Here is a 26,324-nt window from a genome sequence, read left to right as displayed (position 1 = left end):
GAAATGCTCCCTCACAAGCTCTCGAAGCCTAATGAATACAATGTTCATACATCCTTCATATTGGAGAAAGGAAAAAAGAGACATTAAAAATAATCCTATTAATAATAATTGTTTACACCATGTCATGATAAGAACAGCAAAAAAGAGCAAGAAGAACATACTTTAGAAACAACAATGAGAAATTGTAATAAACAATCAGTTTGGCAAATCGATGCTGTTTTTGGCGAGGCCCTGGCCTTCTCAGCCCGGCCTGTGGGGGGGGGTGTTTGTGGTGGGACGGAGTCGGGGGGGTCGCGGGGCTCTTGGAAACTTGGGCTTGTCAAGGGATTTTCGCAAAATCAAATTATGTCTTCTTTCTGGCCTCCATGAAAAGCGTCCCGTCTGCCAAAGCTTTCTTGTTCCACAGCAGGCCACACTTGTCACCAATCAGACAAGACATGGACCTCACACACACACACACACACACACGCAGAACTGGATGACACTGGTGAAGGGGGGGGGGGGGCAGAGGGTGAGTGTGTCAGTGTGTGTGTTGAGAAGCTGGGTGGATGGAGGCTCACAGAGGGGGGGGGGGGGACTTTGTGTCCCCTGGAAAGGTTCAGGACACCTTTTTGTTTTCAGAAGATGAAGGAAAAACCAACCAGTCATGGTGCTGAAATGGTTTAGCTGTGCTGCTGTTGAGTCTATTTGTGGTTGTGGCTGTTTTCATCACAGTCCCAGATTCTTTGGGCGTTATAATCAAAAACTTTTGTTGCTGATGCTTTTTTTTCCCTTTGTTTGGTTCTACATTCCCCTTGGAGTTCTGCAGGGCTAGCGAGGTTAGAAAGCCTCTGCTAATACTTCGGTATGCTTGGGGTTGGTTGTGGTCCTGATGGGGCACGAAAGGGGCAGGAATAGGCAGGGTTGGGCGGCGTGAGAAGATTGATGGAGTCAAGGGGGGGGTTGTTGTGTTTTGGCAGTCCCTCTCCCAGAAGGCTCTAGTCCAGGGGTTCCTGTTTTATCCTGATGGGCGTGTTCATGGACAGACTCCGCCGGTCCTCGCGACACAACACGTACTCACTGAACTGGGAGGAGTCCACGCCGCCGCCGCATGACGCCGCCACGCTGAAGCCTTTCTGGAAGAGACGCTCCATAACCTGAGGGGAGGGGACAGAGGAAGAGAAGGACATTAATAACAGAAGCTCTAGTTGAGTAGTACTGGTTCATAGACTGGATGGAAACAAGGAGAATTCATCTGCACTTCCTGCTAGTGTTCAGAAATGAAGTTTAAATATCACAGATATGAGCGCAGCCATTTTGAACCAGAGTAAGGGATCAAGCTGAAAGCCTGACATTAAAAATTCTCAATCATTCAGAAATTAGTCCCAGTTTTCAATTGTGATCTTTCATTAATAGCATCAAACTGAAAGTTGAACATAAATAAACATCAGTATGATACAACCTAAAATGACGGAAACCATCTTTGAGCAAAACTTATTTTACGTGTATTTTGACTTTGAGATTGGTCCTTTCCCAACCATTAACATGGAGGAGGTAGGGTTTATGATCTATACTGGTTTTCTATACAGTTTGGCTTCACTTTTCGGGAGCCGTCATGCCGTCCATGTTTATATGCAGTCTATGTTGAGATAAAAATACAGATTCTATGTTTCATACTGTTTTGAAGGTAAAGTTTAACATTTTAGAAAATACGTTGATGCAGAGAGTGAGTGTGCTAAATGTGAAGCTATTGCTAGCAGCTGCATAACTTAGCTTGTGTTACCCCCCTGAAAATGGTTGATTTGTAGTATTTAATTGCTACAGTTTTATTTTCAATAAATGATTATCTGTAAAAAAAGCTCTTAGATGCTGTAGCTATTTGTTTTTTGATATACCGCACATGCATCCTTTCTCCGAACATCAACCTCAGATCTTCATTAGTCTCAACATGCACCATGTGTCATTAACCCTCCACCCTCCTCCAATCATACGTAGCGCTGGAGCGAAACCAGGGGGCACTCCGACATCACACCACCTCTCTGCAATATTCATGCTGCATGCGCTGGATCGGCTACTGAACCGAGGGCATGAGGCCCAAAGCGATGAGGAGAGCGGAGTGTGAGCGAGGTGTGTTAAGGGGCTGAGTGGAGCTCAGCTTGGTGATTACTGGAGCCCCTAATTTGAGTAATGAGGGCTAGGGTGAGAGGAGGAGTGAGGTCCGTGAGCGAGGGAGAGAGAGAGAGCGACGTGTGAGGAATGAGGATGCCGAGTTTCTTCGGTGAGGACAAAGTGCTGGAGCTGCAGGGAGAGAACAGGGGACGTGGATGCATGTTTGCCCCTAAATTCGAGGCATTGAAGCTCACTTTGGTGAACTCCAGCCTCACTTTTTCTCTTCTCATCTACTGTAATCCTTGTGGGATGTTTTGTGTGTTTTTTTTGTAGGGGGGGTATATCTAAATCCCAGTTCGAGGAGTGCTGTGTGTTTACTTATTCCCCTTCTTTTTAATGGAGTGAGCAGCGCATGGAAATGAAAGTTCTCGCCGAGGGCTAACCCTCCTGCCAGATACAGAGCCAGAGAAGTTCACGCAAAACAGATTGCTTTCTCACACATACACATACAAATACACACACACATTCATGGCAAAGGATGACCTCTCTAATTACAGGGACAAGGGGCCCCATTCCAGGACTAAAGAGGGGGTACTTAGGCCATTGAAGGACTGCAGCCTCCCCTGATTTGGGATTAGCACAACCCAGAGGAGCAGATAAATCACACAAATAAACACAAAGAGTTATCGTCATGTTCATAAAATACAATGTTACAATGGAAAATAATGGCACACATTCACACAAGAACGTGATGAGCAGACCTGATGACCCCCACCTCAAATACACACACATCTTGATGTGCCAGCACACAGGACCAAAAGTTACCCAACACCCCCCCCCCCCTTCACTTCTCCTCCTCCGGCCATACGACGACGACAAACTCTGTAATTTGTGAGACAGAAGTGGTGGCAGACAGCTGATGTTGGGGATAACTAATTAAGAGACCTGCCCAAGCATCAAACACTCCCAAATCCATGGCAGACGACAGAGGAGCCTAACGATTATGGAAATGATATTACATTGCCGTCTTTGATCATTGCATCACATTGCATTTTTTCCTCATCATCTCTTAACGCATGTGGGACTCTGTCATGTTCGGCAGTGAATTTGGTCACAGAGGAGGATGGCCTGATCAATACAGATAGTCTGAAAGTCTCTTTTATCATTTAGCGCACGGCAACACAAAAGACTTAAGGATATTATTACAGATAGTTGTAACAGGGATACTGTAATGACTATAAGAACCCCCCCCTCAAAAAAAAACAAACTTCACATTCAGTTTGACACAGTGAATTAGTGCCACAGGGGAATAAACAATACACTGAATAATTAAGATGTATCCAAGCAATAGGTCTCAATGTCCACGGGACAATGTCCTGAAATCAATCCCAGCTGACAACAGAAAGAATCGCAGCTTCTTCAAAAGCTGAAACATGTCCTGGTGGCTCAGTTTAGTGCTTCATACTCCTGACCGCAGGCCCTCAGATCCCAGCTTATGTTGTACTTGTGCAGATTTCCCTGCTAACTTTCCTGACTCACTTGAGCGAAACCATAACAAAATATTCTAACAGTGAGTTGTATGTGAGCTAGCGGATTGGTTGGAGTCTAATTCCAAGCATGATTATTTCCATGAAATGGAATTATTGCTAGTTTGGCTGCCTTGGTAGTTGTTTTTTTTTCCAACGAACACTGTTATAAACTTAAAGACGACCTACCCTGAATCCTGTCTTGCTGTGACATGCTTATTATATATATACTGTATATCACTGAAATTATAAATATAATGAAAACCAAAGTAAAAATGTGGAATATGGCCAAAATGGCCACTAAATGCAAAATAGCAGGCTTCCTGTTGTGTTTTTCCAATTGCACCTAAAGACTTTTTTTTTTGTCTGGTCATGATACACCTGTATATTGATTTTTGTGAAGACCGGTCAATGTGAACACGTTCCAGGGGTCTCGGGGGGCACCGTTGAGCCATTTTGCGACGCCCACTGAAAATTCCTTCAGAATACGTACATTTTCACCCCTTTCTAACTTTCTGCAAATTTTGGTAAGAAGTTGAGCATGGTAAAGCCCTCAAAAAGCCAATTCATCTGCCTGAATAATAATAATAATAATAATAATAATAATCCTTACAATTTCAATAGGGTCTCACCTGACCTTTGAAGTCAGTGCTCGGGCCCTAAAAATCAGAATAAAACACAGAAGGTAGGACGACTCTTTATCGACTCAGTAGCACTTTACCAAAGTTTGCTATCCTTCCCTGAACTTGATCACTTCTTCTTCTTGTCGTTTCCTGTCTGTGTGATTGAAGCTGAACAAAAGCTTCTCCTCACCCACTTCATCCCCACTGATCCCTTTCCATCTGAAACATAATAATCCATTCTCACTGTTGCAGGGTCGACTTGACTGCACAGGGATCTGCCCCCCAAACACACTCGCACCCACACACTCACACACATACAATTTAACATATAAACATCTCTCTGTGCTGCCACTCAATCTGGGGTCGCCATGGGGACCCCAGATGAGGAGGCGATACATCAGCCTCACTCCTCTCACCTCCCAGCTCTGTATGTTCCCCACACAGTGAAAGATGGCAGGGCAGGAATCAAAGTAGATGAGTCTCAGGGCTGGAAACCAGAGCACACTGTAATATTGATGGCTACCGGAGCACACACACACACACACACACACACACACACACACACACACACACACACACACACACACACACACACACACACACACGCACACACATACACACACTTGCTACAGCTCTCAGGAGGTGCTGGAAGATACTTGCTCCTTGTGGCACAGGGCTCAGGGTTGATTGACACGTTTGACACACACACACACACACACACACACACACATACACACACACACACACACACACACACACTGGAGCATGTGATGGGCGCTACACTCAGGGGGTCGCTTGTGTTTAACTATGCACGCACTTTCATATGTGACAAGGAGCGCTAACTGCAATCTCTGCTTATCTCAAGCATCTGGCATAAAACAGATGAGAAGCTCCAACTCTTTCTAATTCTCTGAGCCATCTGCCAGCTATTTTTTTTTGAAATCACAAACGACGAAAACTATTTGACTATTTAATATATTCTTAAAGTATCTGCAGCACTTTGTCAAGTTGCTGCGTTTGTCAAAATCCCAAGACTGATCTCATGGACACACATTTAAAGTTTCTTTTAGAGTTTTTGAGTTTAGGTGACCCCATATTGGGAATGTAACAATCTAACCCCAGCAGTAAACACCCAGCGAGTTAGATGAGGAACAGAAGTGACATGTAGGGCTACATCATCCTCTGAGGGACTACGAGTAGTTCAAACTAACCCGAACAGAATAAAGTTATGGTTTACAGAGTTGTGACGTGTCTAAGCTACTTTTTTAAAGACTTGAGATGGTCTTACTTTGCTTGAGTCTAGAATAAGACATTGTACTCCCCGTCCATTTCCGAAGTGAATATCGTGTTTTTTATTTACAGTGGAGACAAATTTGCAGATCAATATTTTATACACAAATCAGCCCAAAAATTATGATCCACTCTAAGAGAATAAACTACACTAGAGTGTATGAAGTTGTTAAAATCACATTGTCAGCACTTATAATCCCACATAATAATACTCACAAGGTCGTTTGGCATTATACTTTAACTTTTTGTAAATGTACTTGATATATTTGAAACCATATTCAACTACTGATTTACTGCAAACAAAACTTTCCTGTTGCGTAATCCAATGTGAGAGAGTGGGAATAAACAACTCCACCTTGGGGAGCGATTCTCCATGAAGTCATGAGTGGAATTCATGGAATAATATAGTTTTATACAATTGTAATCCATAACACTGATGAAGGCTGTTACCCTCTTTCATGGCATAAAAAGGGTTGTTTTTCGTTATATTTAATTTGAAATAAAGTTGATTTCTTACAATTAAATCCTGTAAAAACCTCTGATTCATTATTTTGTTCATTTGTATCTTAACAAACTGGTGGTTGCTAAGGTAACAAACCACCTGCAGAATCCACCTAGGTTGCATCTGACATAAATATAAAAAAAGAAACAATGATAAATCTTGAAGCAAACTGCTTTCGAGCTGTCAATCAAGTCTTTATCCTCTGTCCTGCAGGTCAATCCCCTGCCTGCTGTGCTCTTCCCTCACTGATCGCAGCGGAGGTTTGCCTTGTTCTGCCACTCGATCTGGGCGACTGAGAAGCACCACTGAGGTGTTTGTGTGGCCTTGTCTGCTCTGATGAGCTGTGCTTTCTCTTTCTACCCAGCGCAGGATTGATGGAGTGGCAGGGTGACATGTAAGAGAGTGTTGCGGCGTGTTGCGTTCCCCGCCCGGGCGGCAGGGGGACAGGGGGCCCTCCTCTACCACTACCTCCGCTGTCACATTGATGAAGGACAGATTGGCTCTGGTCTGATCTGAGTGCTTCATCATGGTGATGTATGGAGCAACGGGCCCGGCTGCAGCTCTGGGACCAGTCTCTGTGTGTGTGTGTGTGTGTGTGTGTGTGTGTGTGTGTGTGTGTGTGTGTACACCTCTGTGGCTCTTTGGCTAAATGTTTTTCCTCTGTTAAGTGCCTCTGCTGCTCTCTGTTTTTCTCCGCTGGATCTACATCACAGCGCAGGTGGTTTGTATTATTCCCTGAATTCCAATCATGACTTCATGGAGAATCACTCGCCAAGTTGGAGTTGTTTATTCCCACGCTCTCACATTGGAATACACAACATGAAAGACGAAGTACAGAATACAATGTAATACTTTTTGTGGTGGAAGAAGTATTCAGATCCTTAATTTAGGCAATGTAAAAATATACTGTTAAAAGGTAAAGTCCTTCATGAAAAATCCTACTTAAATAAAAGAATATAGATATTAGCAGCAAAATGTAGTTAAAGTCTATACATGAAAGTTTCTTTATTGAAAAGAAACAATGTGAGAAGTTTAGATTGAAGAAAAAAAATCTATTTTTCTTTTGAAATATAATTGTGACTTAACAACAGGACGTCAGAAGCTGAAAACTTCAGGTTAAATTTTTAATAATGTATAGTATTTTAAAAGCTTTTTATATTATATTATTATATTATAATATATTATTATATTACTGTCCATTATGTACATTTCAATCTTTGAGGGAGGTGGTCACTTAAGCTATCAAATGACTGTAGTGTAAGTATGTATATTTCCCCCTGAAATGTTAATTCAGAGGTTGAGTTTAAGCTAAAAGTTTCATTAAATGGATATAAGTACAAGTATCTCAAATTTGTACTATTGTACTCAAAGTTGCATTTGTTGTACTCTGGGTTGTTAATTGTATTTTTAGTTAGGAGTACTGTACTGTGAATGTACAAAGTTACTTTCCTCCACTGAATACTGTAAAACTTTTCGCCCAAACTACTTTCTGTAGACTGACACAAAAAAGTTTTTAAGTGTAAATAGAAAATTATGTTATATTAACATATTAGAAATAGATACTATTTTGACAAAAGGAGATTCAAAAATTATTTAATGATTTAAAAATGTATATATAAAGTGGGGTTCTGTAACAAATGTAAATGTTCTACATATTGTTACTTTAAGTGAGTAAAAAGAACATTTTAACCTGAAATAAACACAGGTTGCTGCAATTAGGGTAGAGTAAAGTACTGAGAAATCTCATGGTATCTCGTTGTGACCAAGTATCACAAGGTCTAACAGTTTCCTGCCTCGGGCAACACAGCAACAGTAGCTTGGACTAAAATAATTTCATACTAAAATGAGCTCTCTGTGCCCGTGTACATTTAAAGGTTGTCACATATCCATCTCCTCCTGCTCAGAACCTCTTCAACAACCAGTCCAGTCACAAACACTCTGTTCCCGACAGCAATGTATCTGCCCCCAGAACAACAACACCCCCACCCCTCTCCCTCCCTGGCCTTTCTCTGTGGGCAGGGTGTGGCCCTATGTGTGTGTGTTCCCCTGGGTTGGGGTCCAAGACTGAAATCAGAGCAGAGGCTCATTGTCTGGCGGCTAAGACGAGGATTATTATCCTAACCTTCTCATACCTTCACGCAACAATGAGAGAGGACAGAATGAGTAAGTTGTTTAGAAAAATCTCCCCTTTCGCTGAAAAAACACCTCCATCTGCTCCTTGTGTCCTCATCTACATCGACTCAATGAGCCGGACCCCTCCACTGTGCGTGCATATGTGTGCGTTGACAATCTTGCGTCTGTGTGTGTCTTAAAGGGGCCGGCATGAGAGGAAAAAACAGCCACAACGAAAGCCACCTTAACCCGAGAGAGGCCGTACAGTGAGACAAAAGGGAGCGTCGCCTGCAGGAAACCTGGAAGCTCCAGCTCCTCTTACTGGTTGAGATTCGTCTGACACGAGGACTCCAGCTCACCTCCACATAAGAGGAGCGGCGTAATAAAAGCCCAAACAATAAAAACTCCTCTCAGACCATGTTAGTCGGATGTGCTCACATCCCATAACCAGTCTCACTGGTAAACAGAGTGGGAAAATGTTGTGTTAGTTGATGCGGCCAATTAATTATATTGCAAGTCATTTAAAAATCTATAAAAGAAGTATAAACCGGTTTAGGCTGTTTGAGAAATTGTAAGTATGGTATTAAAAAATGCAATACGTGTATTTCAATCGCCTTGAGCGGTGTTATATTGGAGTCTTTTTAAAAAAAAAAGGAGCTGTGTCTTAAAAAGGAGTAAAGCGTAAATTATGCATATCATTTCCCCCCCCTTTTCCATTTCTCTTCTTCATTTTTTCGCAGGAAAACATGGCCGCAGTCCACACGTGCTTTGTCCCGCTCGCTCTCGCTCTCCTCCCTGGAGGTGGTCTCTCGCTCTGGCAGGCGGGAGGTGGAGGTGTCGGAGCAGGAGCCTGCTGCCTGGGAGAGGTGCTCTGCGGATGCTGCGAGGGGCGAGTCTCCTGTATGTGTCGGTCTGTTTCGTGGCTGTGGGCGCTCGAGTGTGTTACACTGAGCCTGCGGTGTGGGGCTGTTGTGTTGCCCCCCTGTCCTTCCTCTCACAGACCTCTCTGTGTAACACAACTGTAAAACTAGCTTTCTGAAGAAGTTGATTCTTAACGTCTCACAGATTCACCGTAGCCCGTGGTCAACACTGCTGTAAGGGTGGATATTGTTAATGTCGATCAGACGGCCTGTTAGAAAATTCTATAACACGCCACAATGCAAGGGTAATATATTCTATTATGACAAAATGTATTTACTTAGTGTGATAGAAGAAAATATTATACCTTCACCACAAAGAACAGAGTGGGATCAGATTCCACATTATGCTACGGCCACATGTGCAACTTGCAAGCTGTGACTTTCTACACACACACACTCTGTGCACCTGCCATTAGCTCTCGTGATCTCCTGACAAACCGACTGTAACTCCATCAGCGCGGCCGTTATCTCAGTTAGTGACAACAAGCTATTAACTTTACAGCTGGAGAACGCCGTATAAAGGGCCACAAATCATGGCAACTGTCTGAAAGCAAATAAAGTTTGGAGGTGGAATTGCAGGTTATAGACACTGAGGGGGAAAACAAAATGAGTGTCTCTATACCAGCCTTTTATTCTGGGCAATGACCTGAAAATAAAATCCACAGACTGACACAGAATTTCTGAGAGGGAGAGAGGGAACAAGTGATGGCTCATTGGAACAGGCTAACGCTGCACAGACGCCATCAAGGCACTGGTTGTGCGGTACAAGGAGCTAGCCGGGTGATTGTGATTGGATGTGAGGGGGAAATGGTGATGATGAGGTGAAAAGATTTGTAAACAAAACCAACTGATGGTAAAGTTCTGCCGTGTAAGGTGGAACACACGTCCCACTACAGAGTCAGACGAATAGTTTCATTCTAAAATCACAAGCACTCGTATGTTTTTAAAAGACTAATCTTCAATTCTTGATGGAGGAAAGATCTTATCCCCATTATACGGATGTGTTACAGGAGCTATCACCTCCGACAGGCAGGTTTTCATTGCCATTTGTTTGTCAGCGTGATTACTCAAAAAATGAATTTCCATGAAATTTTGAAGAGGGGTTGGGAATGATCCAAGGAAGAAGCATTCAATTTTCTTTTCCAGATCTGGATAATATTGCAGCTCCAGGTATTTCTTTCACTTTCTTTAATTGAATAAGACCAGGTTAGCTTTCCTGGGTACTTACTACTGTATGTGTATGTTTGTTCTGAAATGATCCTGCTCTTAGTTTCATTTCAACCATCTCAACATTCAGGACATTTCTGTGGGCCTCAAGCACAACTATCCATTTTTGATAGTTCATCAAGCAACTTTATACATCCAATGTCTGTGTCACCATGTGGCCTCTGCTTTGAAATTGATGTTATCAAAGTTAAACCTGACATTATGTCACATTAATACAATCTTCAATTCATCACAGCCTCAATACATTCAGAGCAATGAGACCCAAAATGACTTTAACAACAACAAAACATCTCACTTACATCTGCAAAATGAATCGATTACTGTGTGTTGTGATATTTTATTGTTGTCGTGCTATAGCTCAACATTTTCCAAATAATAAAGAAACTATTTTACAAATTGTCTCCAAATTGCTTAAAGGCAACTAATTAAGCAACGTGTTACCAACCTTTCCCTACTATAGCAACAGGAAATGCTGTGTGGTGCGTTACCTGGACAGAGTTGAGCCTGCAGTAGCCATTGAGAGGGAAGCGAATGACGTGCGTCGGGTCCTGGTTCCAGCCGGCGTTCACTGAGTTGCACATAACATCTCCAGTCTCGGGGAAGATCTCCTCGATGAGGACCTTCTCCCCGCTCAGGGCGATCCTCTCGCCCAGGTCGGGTGTGACACGAACCACCAAGCAGTCGCAGGGCTGCGCCATCCGCCGCTGCTCACGCTCCTGCTTCCAGCGCTCCAGCTCTTTAATCATGGGCATTAGCTGGTAATACCGCGCCTCCTCATACAGCAAGTGGAAGTCCTGCAACCGAGAGAGCAGAGTTTGCATGTGTGCCCGTTCCTTTCGGCTAAATGAGTGAGTAACAATTCATTGCATCTCCTCACCAAGGTTATCAGGACAAAACTCCTCACATATTGTGCAACATTAACATGACAGTGGAAGGTGTATTTGCAGGGACTCCTGATGACTTCCCCACAGCAACGAATGACAAAGTGTCCTTGAACGAGACACTTAACATGTAATTATTCCAGAAGAGCTGTTGTTGCTGCATCTGCTCCTTGACCCTTCTTCTCTGAAGCATCAAGTGTCCTGCAATACTTGTGAATATATTCAGGAATAATATATTTACCGTATCTATGCTTTAGAAACCACTAGTGTCCTTTGTCCTTGCTGTCATGTTATAAGCAAGGCTCCATGTTATTGAACCGTGCGCTCAATACACTGACTTTCTCATTAGTTTCTTTCAGACATGCACTGAACTCAGGACAATCTCCTGACATTCTCCGGAGGGGCTGAATGTGAGGGCGTAAATGTCCAGGACAGATGTCAGCAGACTTTTTTCCAGAGTTTTCGCTGCCAACCCCTGGATAAAACATGTGATCTCTCAGTGGAACTTATACATTATGTCCTGCCTCTGCCACCTGCACCACCCTTTACCTGAACACTCTGGAGATTTCTGTGTTGTTGTGAACGCATCGGAGCGGAAGATTCCCTTTCTATGTTGTGCTTGAAAAAGGTCGGGACCCAATTGTGTGTCTGAAAACGGCTGTAATGTCAGCAGTGTAGTAGTTTTTACTGCCTTGCTCTTGTTGTTAGTGCATCTCCATAAGGAAGAGACAACAACAACAAATTGCAAATGTGAAATTGACCTGTCTTTGTCCTTGTGAAGTTGAAGCTATTTAAAAGCAGCAGAATCTCTCCCTCGTTTCCATGGAATACTTCTTCTGGAGAGAAGAACAATAAACTAAGCTCGGCGATGGCCTCTGACCAGCAGGACGACGCTCTCACTAAACAAAGCGTAGCCATGCTGCAGTGCTCCTCCACAGTAGCTCTTGGCAGCGCTGCTCTTGCCTTTAGCATGTTTTTAGCGAGCACTCTCCAGAAAAGGCCGTCAGTGGAGCTCCAGTGAAGTGGGATGGTGCATTCCTGTGTGCAGACAGTCTGCAGCAGATTGGCGGCCTCTCCCTCCCGGGCAGGGCTTGCTGGGGGCCATTTGCCCCTGTGCTCTTGCCTCTAATTTCCCATAAGACCAGATGGCACCATCATTCACCGCTACCATAGGAAAAAAATGGGGGAAGGCTGAGGTTCGCCATTGGAGGCAGACGGGAGGTGAGGGAAAAGAAGGGAACATGAGGACAATTATAAGCTGAGGATGATTTTAATGTATTCCTCACATAGAGGGAGTTTTATGTTAATGAGGCTTGTGGCCCTATGTTAAGCTCCTATTAGAACAAGATTTAATTAGGTTACACCTAAATGCTGCAAATCTTTCAGCTAAACAATTAGTAATTAATAAATCTCTGTTCTGATTAGTGTTGCACAGTGACAAAGAATGACAGCTTAATTCATTCATAGTTTAAGACCTGCCATCGCTGCCATTCTGACTTCTGGCAATAGATCATCTCAGTGTAGGGACACTGTAAAATCTGATTCCACATTTGTTTAGTAGATACAGCTCATCTCATATTCTTAACACACTCACAGTGAGACTGTTTGTGGTGAATAAACAACAAATGCTTTTTATACGGTCTGCATCATTGTTGGCCGTGCCGGGGCCGCCAGGGAGCCCTCATCTAAAAGAAAATGTTAACTAAAAACTTTTCCCCCTCTCCGTTCTGAGCCACTGTGTAGAAACAGAGCAGAGCAGCAGACCTTATATTCATTAACCCTGCTGCCTCCGTTGTGATCTTCAGCCTTGAAGAGCTGCCCGCACTGGTTTGACTCCCTTCATCTTAACGGTGCCTTCATCTGAGGCGCGTGGACGACACCCAAATACAACTCCATCTGGACAGAGTGTTGACGCAACACATCTTACGCTGATGGTCTAATATTGAAGATTTCAGAAAGTGAAAGAGGAGGAGGGTGGGTTTGTCCTTTTTTTCCCTTTTTTCTCTCCCTTCCTCCCTGTCTCTTTCTCTCCTGGCCTTCTTGCTGCAGCTGACAAAACTCATACTGAGACACTCCCCTGCAGGCGGCTCTCTGTATCAAAGTGTAGCTCCTCATCCTTCACAGGTCTGAAGCCATGGATGGATATGTTTTTAACAGGGGTCTGTCTGCGAGGCACTTTAGTCATCCTGAGCAGTGCAGAAAACAACAGAGTAATCCTAAGCGCCGAGGTGAGGATGTGAGAGGGAGACGGGGCCAACAACTCCGTCCTGGCTGCTGGAGCCGCTGCTGCTGCTACCGCTGCCAGCTCTACCAGACTATTCATCCCCCAATCCCGTGTCCAGACAGCCCGTTTGAGCTTCAAAATAATGATCCGACCTGATCGCCCACTGGCAAGGCAACATCTCAGGAAAGGACAGAGGGGCAGAGAGAGAGAGAGAGAGAGAGAGAGAGAGAGAGAGAGAGAGAGAGAGAGAGAGAGAGAGAGAGAGAGAGAGAGAGAGAGAGAGAGAGAGAGAGGTAGACAGCGAGAAGGAGAATAAAATGATGGAAACTGTCACTGCCAGGGAGTCGGAGGACTGATAAAGACCTTCCGTATGTTCTGGACATAAATAAGTGAGGAAACCCACACAGATAGAGGTTCACAGGTTTTTGATTGATTGAATTTGCCAATGATGGAAAAATCCTGCCAATCCTTTAAATTTAATGTTCGAAAAACTATTATTTTCATACCTGAAAAAAGAGAGCGTTATTGATTAAAAGTGCAATTCAAAACGGCTGAATTAAGTGATGCAGAAACCGCCCGAGTCGTAACGGTTTATAACCGTGCCCTCAATGTGACTGAGCATTGCTTACACTCTTGTGATTAATTGTACTTTGAATAATGAGATGAGGAAGGATATTAATAGTGAATATTTTGTTCCACTGATGTGGGCTGAAACATTTCTTTTTCCTTCTCTGCTCAGACTTTCACATTGATTTAGCAAAACACACAGCGCTGCGGCTGCCAGCAGCAGAACAGACCCAGCCCTCGGGCGACGGCAAGCCTGATTGTGTTCAGATAAGGACATGCTCAATTCCGCCTCTCACTATTTGCATTTTTTTTTTTCTTTCCGGGCTCCACGCAAATTGAAAGGTATGCAGATCAACACAGGCTTATGTGAGGGGATCGTGATGAGTTGAAACAATGAAGTCCGACGCATTCTCTTCAACCGTGGCGCCTGATTGGACTGTCAAGATTTCAGGGAAAGGAAGAGGTGGGGGGGGGAAGCATGAATAAGAAGGGAAAAAACTAATCGGTTGTGAGTCAGGCCATCTTTTGCCAAAATATGCAGGGCTTTCATGTCATGTTCTGTTGTCGGAGGTTTGGCTCTCGTAGAGAATGATGAACAAGCGCCAGCCCGGTGGAAAGGTCACGCAAGTTAAGGTGGAGTAGAAGTGAAGCGTCGCATACTAGGAAACAGTATCACTGAATGAAACCTTGAACAGGAAGGAGCTGTAGGCAGAATATATATAACAATTCTGACAAAGCCACATATGGCTGTGTGGATTCTTGTGAGGTCAGACTACCTCACCAGTAACACCATCAGTTTGGTTTGAAGCTGAATTTTGACATTTGGTCCAATCACCACGTGTAGCGTAGAAGGAGTTGTCTTTTAGCTCATTGTTTTGGGTTTTCTGGACGTTTTTTTTTTATTTGGCAGATAAATGGGCCAATTAAATGTCCAACAATTCCTGATTCAGTATGATGCACATTTAAGTAGTTCTTCAGTTTCTGTTAGCTCTATAGCTTTAAGCAAGGATACACATCATTGAATATGGTTTGAAATTGGTTCCTTGTTACATTGCGTTTTTCCAAAAACAAAATCTTAACAAATGATCACATTTATCGTTAGTATTGCCTTTTTTAAGGCCACTGACAGGACAGGGACTCATAAAGGGGGTTGATCAGATTTCATTTTGGGTCAGTGCCCCCACTGGCCCCACCCTTGATCTGCCCCTGGCTATAAAACATGTTTAAATACAGAAAATGTTTTTTAAAATTGTGGTAGTAACAAACATTTTTGATACCAAGCCTGACAGCATTTGTTTTGATAAAGCATGGAAACATCGGTGCAGAGTCTGCTTGTATTGCTGCACCAACATTTCACAGTGTCCCTTCCCATTGAGGCCTTGACCGTTAGGGGCACTTCCTGTCTGTGGGGGAGTCGGTCATCAGAGCAGGGGGCCGACAGAGCGGTTTCACCTGTGCTCTCCTCTACGTGAACCAGCTCAGGGGTCCGGAGCACACACACATCATCAGGCCTTGCTCAATTTAGCTTGTTAGCATTTTACATCTCCACAGTGAAAACTTGTCTGCGTGTCTTTTATCCAGCAGAGTTTTCTAATTACTGCATATGCTTATATTGCAGGTATACTATTAAATGGAGGGAAGGGGAGTCTAAGTTAAGCATTGTGAAAAAAGTTCTCTGTTGTGGTCTCAGGTCTATTTTGAAGAAGTTTGACCCCCGGGGCAGCAGGAAAAACATTTAAAATACAAACATATCCACACTTAAGTGTTTTATCTTTAGGAAAATCATGAATTCCACACAACACTAAGGCATGTCTGGGCAGATGGCTTTACGTAGTCTCAGCTTTTTATGTTGTTGTGTTGTTCAAATGGAGAGAGCCGGTGGTGCAGACAAGTACACTCGATACAGTATGTTGTGGTGCAGATATTTACCTTGAAGTCATCTGGGAGGAGCAATTTGCTGGTTCTGAGGAAACTGAGAATGTAGCGGAATATCTCGCCGTCCCGATCTATGAAGTAGTGCTGCTTCAAGCTGTCCAACACGATGGGCTCAGTGCCATTGAACAGACGACTGATTCTGAAAATTGAAATTGACACACACAGACACACACACAAACACACACAGAGGAATGAGCCAGCTCCCTTCAAATGCATGAAACAATTACCCTCCATTTATTTTTCAATTTTATTAGCACTAAGCTTGAAATGCATTAGCATCCCAGGTTGAAACAAGGGGCTTAAGGCGCAGTTCCTCCATTCCAGACTTGTTTGAAGTGTCCCTTCTGCAGGAAGATTACAACAACACACACGCTCGCTGCTTGTACTTACAGAAATTAATGGCATGAATGTAGCATTACAGCTCTATTATTCCATCTGTCAGAGGGGTGGAAATGAGAGTGAGGTGTGGAGTGGTGAGGGCCACATACCAATGCAAGACGGACGTCTGGAAAATTTGATTTTTGAAGAATTTGCACAGAAGGCTGTGGAACTGTGCCACGGTGTCTGTGTTTAATACAGAGTTCCAGTTTGTGGATAGACAAATACATTCATAACATCTGCATTGTCTATTCAGAACAATATTTAACTGAAAGAGTTTGTATATAATGTGGAGTAATCCTTAATCCTAATCTCTGATACATATTTCAGTGATTTTACTGTTCAAAGGTTAATATCTATTGTCAGGACTTATTTTAGGAAAATAAACCCACTACAATATTCATAATATTCTCTTTGGTTTCCCCAAATTTTATATATAGATTAGCCAGAATATTTTTTTGCAAAACACCTGGACACAGGCTCAAATAAAGGCTAAAAGACTAAAACACATAAATTCAGAGTTTTGAAAGTTTTGAAAATAAAATGAACAACAATTATATTTTCCTACTAAGAAACAGATTCATGAATTATAACAGTAATTAGTTGTATGTGTTACGGCTTTCTCTAAGTTTGGACAGGACTTCAGTGTAATGATAAGACACTTGTTGCTGCCTATAGCGTCCCATGGTTAACTCCTTCCACTGAAAGATTAAGGGCTTAGTTGACGTTGGCTAGAGGTGCTCATCAAGGCTAAGAGTGGAAATTGTTGTTATCTTTAAACGTTCATCACCATGTTGGCGCCGTGCCTCCAGATACCCTTGGACAGATAGTCGTTTCCCCCCTGTCCCTCCTTTGCTGTTCTAATAATCTCGTCTTGGCACCTCCACTCTATCTGTTTGTCCGTTTCCAAATCCTAAATATCCCTCTTCCATCATAACAAATAGTGTTTTTTAAGCATGCTTTAAAATATTGAGGACGCAGTTAGTACAAGAGCTTTTATTTTGTAAAAGCACTGCTTGCGCAAGTGGAATAATTTGCTTTAATTTTGTGACTCATTTTAAAACAAAGCTCACAGCTCCCTCAGCCGAGAAACCTGGAATGCCTGCGCAGTGCAAATAAGCCGCACTAGTGATTTACACAAGAAATCTGTTGCACGTACAACCTCCTTAACGGTTTCACTGCACATTTCCATCGTCTTTCTCCGAAACAGCTCTTGGCAGGGCGCTGCGTTGCTGTTATTATCATCATTTTGATGTAATCAGCTCTTTAATCACAGTAACAGCTTCGAGGTCGGCTGACAAAGTTGTCTGACAAAGAAAATTGTAAAACCTATTTGCAAACACGTCGGCCGACACACACACACATACTCCCAGCACTGCCTCAGCACTGGCGTTGTCAAACTCTATTACAAGACAGTGGAAGGGGGCCGCAGTGGGAATGTCAGTGAACAAACAGCAGGACTGGATTCACTCACACACTCATTTTTCTGGATTTACAATCCCAATCCTCCACTTGTGTGAGTGTGTGTTTAATGGTTGGATCAGGTATCTCCTGACCCCGATGTGTCGGCACAGCCAACTGAAGCTATCACATCAAATCCGCCCTGTTTCTTTCTCTTTGACTTGACTGGGTGAGGGAGCAAAGCAAAGATGCTTCTCCCTCCCTCCCTCCCTCCCTCCTTCTCTCTCCCCTTGCTCCTGCCATCCGTTCTCTCTTTCACTCTCTCTTTCTCTCTCTCTGTCTCCATCCCTCTGCCTTACTCGCTTTCTCTCTGGAAATCGATGCAAAATGCTTTATAAAAAACCAATACTCATCTCCCTGTTTCGCCCGAGGTGTTCCTTTCTCATATGGTCTTGCAATTCTTCCAGCTAGAATTTCACCATACCCCTCCAGGCTAACTCTGTTTTTCATCTCCACTTTTTTAAAAAGCAATTAAAATGCTGCCTGTTTTTCTTTTTCTTTCCCTCTCCTCCACTCCCTTCACTCACTCCCTCTCTCTCTCTCTCTCTCTCTCTCTCTCTCTCTCTCTCTCTCTCTCTCTCTCTCTCTCTCTCTCTCTCTCCCTCTCTCTCTCTCTCTCTCTCTCTCACTCCCCCCCCCCCCTCTGTTAAATCCCTGAATTGGAGGGGTGGTTGTCCTTAACAGGTAGGGAGAGAGAATAGGGTGGCAATAGAGAAATTAAGACAGGATACACAAACAGACAAGGACGCCGACAGACAGAAAGGGAGGAAAGAAAAATAGAAACAGAGGTAAAGAGGGGAAAATGAAAGAGGCTTACAAGAGGAAGACAGAGAGATGGAAAGAGTGTGAGAAAAAAAAAAGCTATGCGAGAACTAAAGACAGAGAAGGAGTCAGGGAGAGGGAGGGAGGTGGTGGGTGTGGGAGGTTATCAAGGACAGGAACAGCTCAGATCTCTCACTCCAGCGGTGCGGAGTGAGGGCCGGCATGTGGGGCAGTAGGTGGGCAATATATCTGGCAGGATGCTGGCTGCAGGAGCTACGGCCGACCAGCTGCTGAGAGCTGCCAGAGACGTGTCCGCAGGAGGTGGGAGGACGATTTAGCGCAGATATCACTGATTCTGATAGAGCAGATGCTATAATGGATGTGTACGACTATTGGATGCCTAATGGACGCAAGACGCCCTGCAGCTTCCTGCACAGGGAAACAAACACTAAGATGTTTATGAGTTTTCTAAGTCGGGCACTAAAGGCCGTTCCACACGGACTTGTGAGGAGTGCAGGTCAGAAAAGGGGGGAGTTTAAAACCAGATTACTATCGTCCCTGGCTCTGATTCGCTGATTCCAACTGTAAAATACCCAGTCAATACAAATGACAGAGTCAAGTATCTAAATGTGTGTGTTTGTAATGTGTCCAAAAGTTTTGCATTTGTAGAAATATTTGGTGCAGGTGTGAAAAAGATCAGGGCATTTTGCAGCTATAGAAATATTGTGTGTATGTGTATTAGAATTTGTTCAGAATTTTTTTTGGGCAAAGTCTGATTCTCACACAGAAAAGTCCTATCTGTGAATTTCACTTAATGTACCAGCTAAAAGCAAAATGCCAGAACTGACCAGCCAATCAGAGCATTGCCCAATGTCCATACAACAGATGACATTAAATAGGGAAGATTTAACGTCTGCCTCTGATTGACTAATCCTTCCTAGATGTCTGCTGAATGCTAGTATTAACTTGGCTTTGATGCTAACCGATGCTATATGAACTTGACAGGGACAGAAGGAGAGAGACTCCTCACCGTGTTGTTCATGGTTGTTGCAGCTTATGCAGACAAATTAGTCGGAAGCAAAACTCGTCCCAAAGCCAAAATAATCAGTGATTATAATCTCTTGTTGAAATTACACCAGCAATGTTTAGCAAAGTTTCACTGATCTCATCAGGTGGTTCATCAAATTTAATCTGCAGATGTCAGTACAGCATATAATGTATGTTCACAAGGAAATAGATCTTAATATTTCCTCTAAAATATATTAACATAACATGGCTTAATTGGCTGTTACCAGTTGCGAATCCAGTCTCATCCAACAGCTTAGTTTTATTTTAGATGGCCATATGTTATCGCTATACAGCCTGTGTAAAATCCTTTTTTAAAAAGCTACCTGAGGGGATGCTCAGATTAGCTGTGAGGTTTAACAATGACGTGATAAAATAGAAGGAAAAATCTGTTTTGTGAAACCTACACATAGTGGAGAACGCAACCAGTAAAGGAGGATAAAGCCATGTAGAGATTCATCATGTCTGGACACAGAGGACTCATCTTTAAAGAGAAACATGTCCGGTGGTCCTTTCAAAATAGTTTCACTGTCTCTGGAACATTTGCCCTAATTTCCCCAGCTTCTGTTCAAGTGACTGCTGCGACTGTCCTCTGTGAGAGCAGAGTGTAGCATCAATTTTTCATGACCCTTGTCCCTTAATATGGCCGGGCACAAAAGAAGATGAATAACCACACATTAGTTACTAGACTAACTTTCTCTTGGCACGCTGCATTATTTAGGGGCCAATCTATTAAAAGCTATCATCAACTTTAAACTCTTTAACCCGGCTCTTTGAGTCGGCACAGAGTTCAGTTCATGCCCACAGCTCGACCGGACATGGGCGAACGCGGCGTACACGGCTGTGCCAGTGTAATTGTTTTGCTTTCTGCTGTCGGCCATTATCCTAATTCACACAAAAGGGCCCCTCCTTCCACTGGCTCCAGTGGAAAGTGGAGCCCTGAGGCCAACTGCACACTGAGGAGGCTGGGAGAGAGAGAAACAGTGAGTGTATGCACGTACGAGAGAGAAAGAGAGAGAGTGAGTGTGTGTGTGTGTGTGTGTGTGTGTGTGTGTGTGTGTGTGTGTGTGTGTGTGTGTGTGTGTGTGTGTGTTTGAGTGTGTGTGTAAGAGAGAGATCAAGAGTGAGAAAGACACAGAAAGAGAGAGACAGGGGGGCAAAGGAGCATGTGTGAAAGAGACAGAGAGAGAGAGAGAGAGGGAGAGAGAGAGGGAGAGAGAGAGAGAGAGCTCCATCCTACACTCACACTGGTATCCGGTCTTTACTCTCACTGTACTAACACTGTTTGGGTGCTCTGACATGACTCTGCCCCATTTACACGGTGCCCTGCGCATGTCCTCCTATGAATCACTAAAGCTGCATCAGAGCATAAAAACAATTACAACACAGATATACGAAAATATCGAAATAAATATTAAAAGCTAATGATCAGATCCAAATAATATAAGCACATTTAAAAGAAAAGCGCTGTAAAATGTAAAATAACTTGTGCCCTCTGGCCACTGGAGTGAACACAATATGACACTGAAGCTAAGCATCTTAATAACAAACACAATCATAAAGCCTTGTCTGGGAAGAGCTTTATTTTTCTCATGACATGTTAGAGTCAGGAATAAAAGGAGAGTTGTCAGGGATTTCCTGTCAACGGACTCTGTGAATATCAAGACTTTATTACCAGGGGATTATGTGGATTGTTTCCTGTAGCCAATTTGGCAGATTTTCTAACAACCCCGGTGTATGTTTACATTGGCCCACATGGGACTCTGTCAGCTGACGCACAATCGAAGACTGTATCATGTAATGAATGACACAGTGTATTATGGGTGGGAAAGCAGGGGGCCTGAAAACATCCTGTAGTTTCAAAAGGGAAAAATTCAAACAGCAGAAGAGAAGAGATATTTTCTGTAGTGTTTGCTTTTAGAGCCTCCTCTGGTGTTGTCACCTTGTTTGTGGATGGAGCTAAATACGTGAACAAAGTGGGAGAGTGGATTACTAACAGTTCTTACACAATCTGAATCCTTATGACTAAATCTATCAGTGGACGTGCATTCCAAAATAAAAGCCCTGTTTGTTTGATGTATGAGGGAATCTAACTCACATGCCTGAGAGCAAACAAGCCCTTTCTGTTACTGTTCGCTCAAATATTCAACAAATAGAACGTCACTGTTTTAGTTGGTAACGATTTAAAATGTGACCACAATATCATCCCCAGTTTTGAGTTGTTTGGAGAATTACAGCAACGATTATGTTGTCCCATAAAATAGGAATATACAGCCTTAAAGTTATACACGTTTTGTTATCGTACATGAATTTCTTATATCTTGTAAAAGAAATCCTCCTTCTGAACAGTTATAGGAACTAGAAAGCAAATGATGGTAAATGCTGGTCCCAAAACAGCCAAGAAAATCAATATGTTATGAGACAAAGAGCCAGATATTAATCAGATCTGAAGTCGACCAACGTCAGCTTTGATGAGGGATCTGGACATGTGGGTCTATGCCAAAAATCCTTATATCACCCTAATCCACAAACTGGTTGTGTGTGTGTGTGTGTGTATGAGAGAGAGAGAGAGAGAGTGTGTATGCTTTTGAAATCAACAATTAAACACGTGAAAGTAGTTGTCAGCTTGGCAGCAGCTGAATTTTCGAGCACAACTACCGTGTGAGAGGAGATACAAATTAAAAAGCCTTGGAGGTATTTATTAGACAATTAAAAACAATCACTGGGTGAAACAAAACAAAAACAATCAAATGCGTTTTAAAGCTAAAAGAGGATAACAAATAATGAAGGCATGAGAATGAATAGATATTATTGAAGGTTTTGAGGGAAGGAAGTTCTATTCATGCCAGTCAGCTAAATGACTTGTTAACATCAAAAATCCAATTAGTCTTAATTGAGACAAACACCAGTCGAATGATATAATAATTGAGTCCATGTTTGAAATGCAATATTAAGTAATTTAATAGAAAAAAAAGAAGAAAAGCTATTTCTCTATTATTAAAATAAATATATATATTATATGGTTGAATAAGACACTTTGAATCTATGACATTTAAAACCAAAGAAACAAGATAGAAGTCATCTCCTTCCCTCCGATAAATAGAGATAAACGGTATTTATTAGTAAACTAACTCCGGCTATGAGGTTGTAAGCAGGGACGGGTCTTACCTGGAGTCTGGGAACTTGGTGAGGGTCGCCAGGCTGCTGGTGTACATGTGTCCCCCGACGTCGATGTGCACCGGGGCATTCGCCTTGGTCAGCTGAGCCGGCAGAGGGATACCCTGAGTGGCCAGAGGAGAGACCGGGGACCGGGTCAGAGAGAGCCGTGACATGCTTCTTCCCTCCTGAAAGCAAGTGTAGATAAAAGCCATGGGAATAAAGGTGAAGACGGAAAAGAAAAAACCCCGACCAGAGAGAGAGCCTACACTAGGGAGCAGATAATATCCCTTCTGAATGGTATCAGATCACTTCCATGACTGTCTGGTCGCGTTTAGCCTGGAAATTATTGCCACCGCTCTAATTAAGTATGTTTGCATCTTTTTCATGCGGCACCGGAGGCGAGGATAGGAGGATGCCTTATTATAAAAAAAAAAAAACAAGCTGGGAGAGAGATAGAGCGAGGTAGACAGACAGAGGGAGAGAAAGAAGAGATGGAGGGGGGGTGCTAGGTGTCAGCCTCCAGGGGAATAAAACAAACTGCTGCTGCAATATTCTAATTAAAGGTCGCCTTATGTGTTAGACGTGATGCGCCCAGACACACCAAGCACCAATCTAAGAGCGAGGGAGGAAAACACGGCGAGGAGAGGAGGAGGAGGAGGAGGAGGAGGGGAGGAGAGAGGGAGCAACTTTTTTCCTTTTAACACACATTCAACACACCAAAGATTGAGGTGAAACGCCTGTCATGTATACGACGCACACTTGTGACTTGTGCTGTCACGCTGCTGTGGCACACGGAGGGAGAACTTCATAAACCCACGGTGCGTCAAAGCGCATCATCCACACTCACAGGCCCAAACACACTCCGCACGATAAGGCTCAGTGTGATTAAGATTAAGATTGAGATACATTTATTTGTCCAAAACACAAGCACACTCATGCAAGGAGGGAAATTTAACCTCTGCTTTTAACCCATCTGGTGCAGGACACACAGAGCAGTGAGTAGCCATGTACGGCGCCCGGGGAGCAGATGTTGGGGGAGTAAGGTGCCTTGCTCAGGGGCACTAGACAGGGTAGGGAGAATCCTCTTGGATTTTTGGACAGATCAATCCAGGTTCGTCTTTTTGTTGTTTCTCCGTGGAGTCGAACCAGAGACCTTTTCTGCCCATAGTCCAAGTTTCTGCCACTAGGAATAAAATAAGTGTAAATGGAGATTATACCCGGAGCGCGCCGGTGCACGCAGAGGTCAACGCGGAGCTGGGGTTTGATCATCTGATAAAATGTTATAGATAATATGTGTGATTCGCTTGGATACGCCGCCATTTGACTCCTGTGCTGCTGCTGGACGAGCCGAGGATCCTTTTATCTCCAACTCACTCGCGCATGATGTGTTTGCCAACAGCTGCAGGTGAACCACCCAACCTCAGTGTGGCCACTTCATAATGGGACTGAGCGTAAATAAAGTCAGAGTGGTTATGGTTATATTTAGGGACCTGGGGACGCAGAACAAATCCGTGTTGTTATGAAACTTTATCAGTTGCTATTTTTCTATATTTCCCTGCTGATGAAAGGTCACAGTCTGCCCACTTTACGCATCGTTACGCACCAGTTCCCCTGCAGCCTTTTGGGTTGAAACGCAGACCTTTTCCCGGTGCACTCATATGACAGGAGTTCAAATGATACTCGGAGCTCCACACTTGCTTTCAACAGATCCTAATAACAGACTAATAAAGCATCAGCATCAATATGTTGTTGAACTCTTTTTCACTGTCACGACCCTGAAACTGGAGGCCGTGTGGCTGCTCGTCCCCGCGGCCCTGGGAGAGAAGCGCCACCGGGCAGAGTGGGAGAGAGACTGGAGCTTTGTCTTTCTTTTTTACCAGGGTGGTGTCCGCATCACAGCAGTATCATGTTCCCTTAATACGATTATAGGAGGACGGGATTACATTTCAAATCCCAGGACAAGAAAGAAAAGAAAGGGGAAAGAAAGGACAGAAAGAAAAAACTTGGAAAGACTTGAGAAGTTTGGGGTCCATACCAAGATCTCTCTCTCTCTCTCTCTCTCTCTCTCTCTCTCTCTCTCTCTCTCTCTCTCTCTCTCTCTCTCTCTCTCTCTCAATCATTCAATCATGTAATCAATGAAATCAATCTAAAAAAAATTGATCTTCCTAAATTATATCTTTTAATTAAATTTATAACATAACTTATAGTGGTCCTATAACTTTCAATCGTTTCTTGTTTCTTTAACCCTCACCATCTTCACAGACACACACACAGACACACACTAACACACACACACCGTCTATGATAAATTCCTCCACAAAATCCCAGCAGCTGTAGAGGCATCAACTTTCACCTCAGAGCTGCTGCTGCTGCTGCTTCGCTCCACTGACCCTGTTCACACACCGATGCCATTCACCTCAAATCATTCTGAATTTAAAATAACCACAAAAATCCAAATTTGATTAAATGAGAAACGTTGCGATTCAACACCGCGCTCCACGGGGGGAAAAACCACGATCCCGCGCCTCTGCCTTTAATTCTGCCCAAAAGCACAATATGGCGCCTTATTCCTGCTTTACAATTAAAAAAGAAGGGCATCATCTCGACACGTGTAATTCACCTAACCCGTTCGATAAACGTGTGAACTGTCCGGTATGCCAGGAAAGAGGGGAAATCCCTTCTTCACAATCCGGCTCAAAGTAAACCTTGTGCGTAAAAAAACCCTTAAATCTGTCTGTAAGGGTAAAATGTCTCACCGTACCGTTTCAAACATTGTAGGCAGTCCAGGAGAAATCCGTGCCGGCGTTCTGTCCCAGCTCCTGTCCGCTGTAACCCCGCGAAATGTCTGAATATTTTCTCCAAATGCCTCCCCCTCGATACCACTATACGCCAGCATCCAGCTCCGGAACGAACCTATTCTGCCGCCGCACGGAGAAGCCAAGTGTTTGGAGCCGGAGTCTGTATCGTGCTCTGAACTGCTCTGAGAGGAAGGAGAAGGAACACTGTAGGTCGTCTCCGGGATGGACTGCTCTCTGAGTCTCTGTGGCTTTAAAGGCTCTATCGCCAGGCTGCCTCGACCTGTCCTCACCAAGCTTCTTTGTACCAAAGCGCACACAGGCAGCGTCCTTACCTTGTACATAGATGAGCCGATCTCCTTCCCCTTCTTATATGGATACGCGTAAAAAAATTGCGCTCCCGGTGTGAATCCTGTTCCGCGCTTCAGCTTGTCTGTCTGTTTTTGCTCCAAATGAAGCTGCCCCTGTGGTTTGTTATGAGAAGAAGAAGAAAGCTCAATAATCCGTCTCTAAATAACAGAGCAGAGCTGAAAAAGAAAAAAAATCTCGCTCCGGGCTGCCCGAGAGCCTCTGGGCCAGGGATTAGGCTACAATTAGCTCAACTCCACTCTCTCGCCCAGGCAATCTTCTCAAGGAAGAGAACGTGATACCCTCTATTATGGCTGCTCAGATATAATAACTTCTCTTATTTTTTGAAAGTATAGACGCTTTCCCCTCTAACGGTGTGAAGTTGTGATTCCAGAGGGCGCAGAGAGGGGAACCTAACAGGCAACTGTCAGTCTCTCAATAGATTTCGAGCAGCAAAAAAG

At 43.6% G+C, this 26,324-nt stretch overlaps 1 protein-coding gene across 1 annotated transcript; it reads right to left on the bottom strand.

Moving 5' to 3' along the window:
• Nucleotides 1-977: 977 nt before the first annotated feature.
• On the bottom strand, nt 978-25,517 carry LOC132999024 (BTB/POZ domain-containing protein kctd15). Its single transcript, XM_061068798.1, has 5 exons — nt 25,482-25,517; nt 22,730-22,905; nt 15,890-16,034; nt 10,777-11,082; nt 978-1,136 (listed from the first exon to the last, which is right to left on the bottom strand). The coding sequence occupies exons 1-5, from the start codon at nt 25,491-25,493 to the stop codon at nt 978-980; spliced, it is 798 nt and encodes a 265-aa protein (XP_060924781.1). The 5' UTR covers nt 25,494-25,517.
• Nucleotides 25,518-26,324: the final 807 nt, after the last annotated feature.

The sequence above is a fragment of the Limanda limanda genome, chromosome 3 (genome assembly GCF_963576545.1).
Source record: "Limanda limanda chromosome 3, fLimLim1.1, whole genome shotgun sequence".
Classification (NCBI taxonomy): domain Eukaryota; kingdom Metazoa; phylum Chordata; class Actinopteri; order Pleuronectiformes; family Pleuronectidae; genus Limanda; species Limanda limanda.
This window is presented reverse-complemented; position numbering and strand designations above follow the sequence as displayed.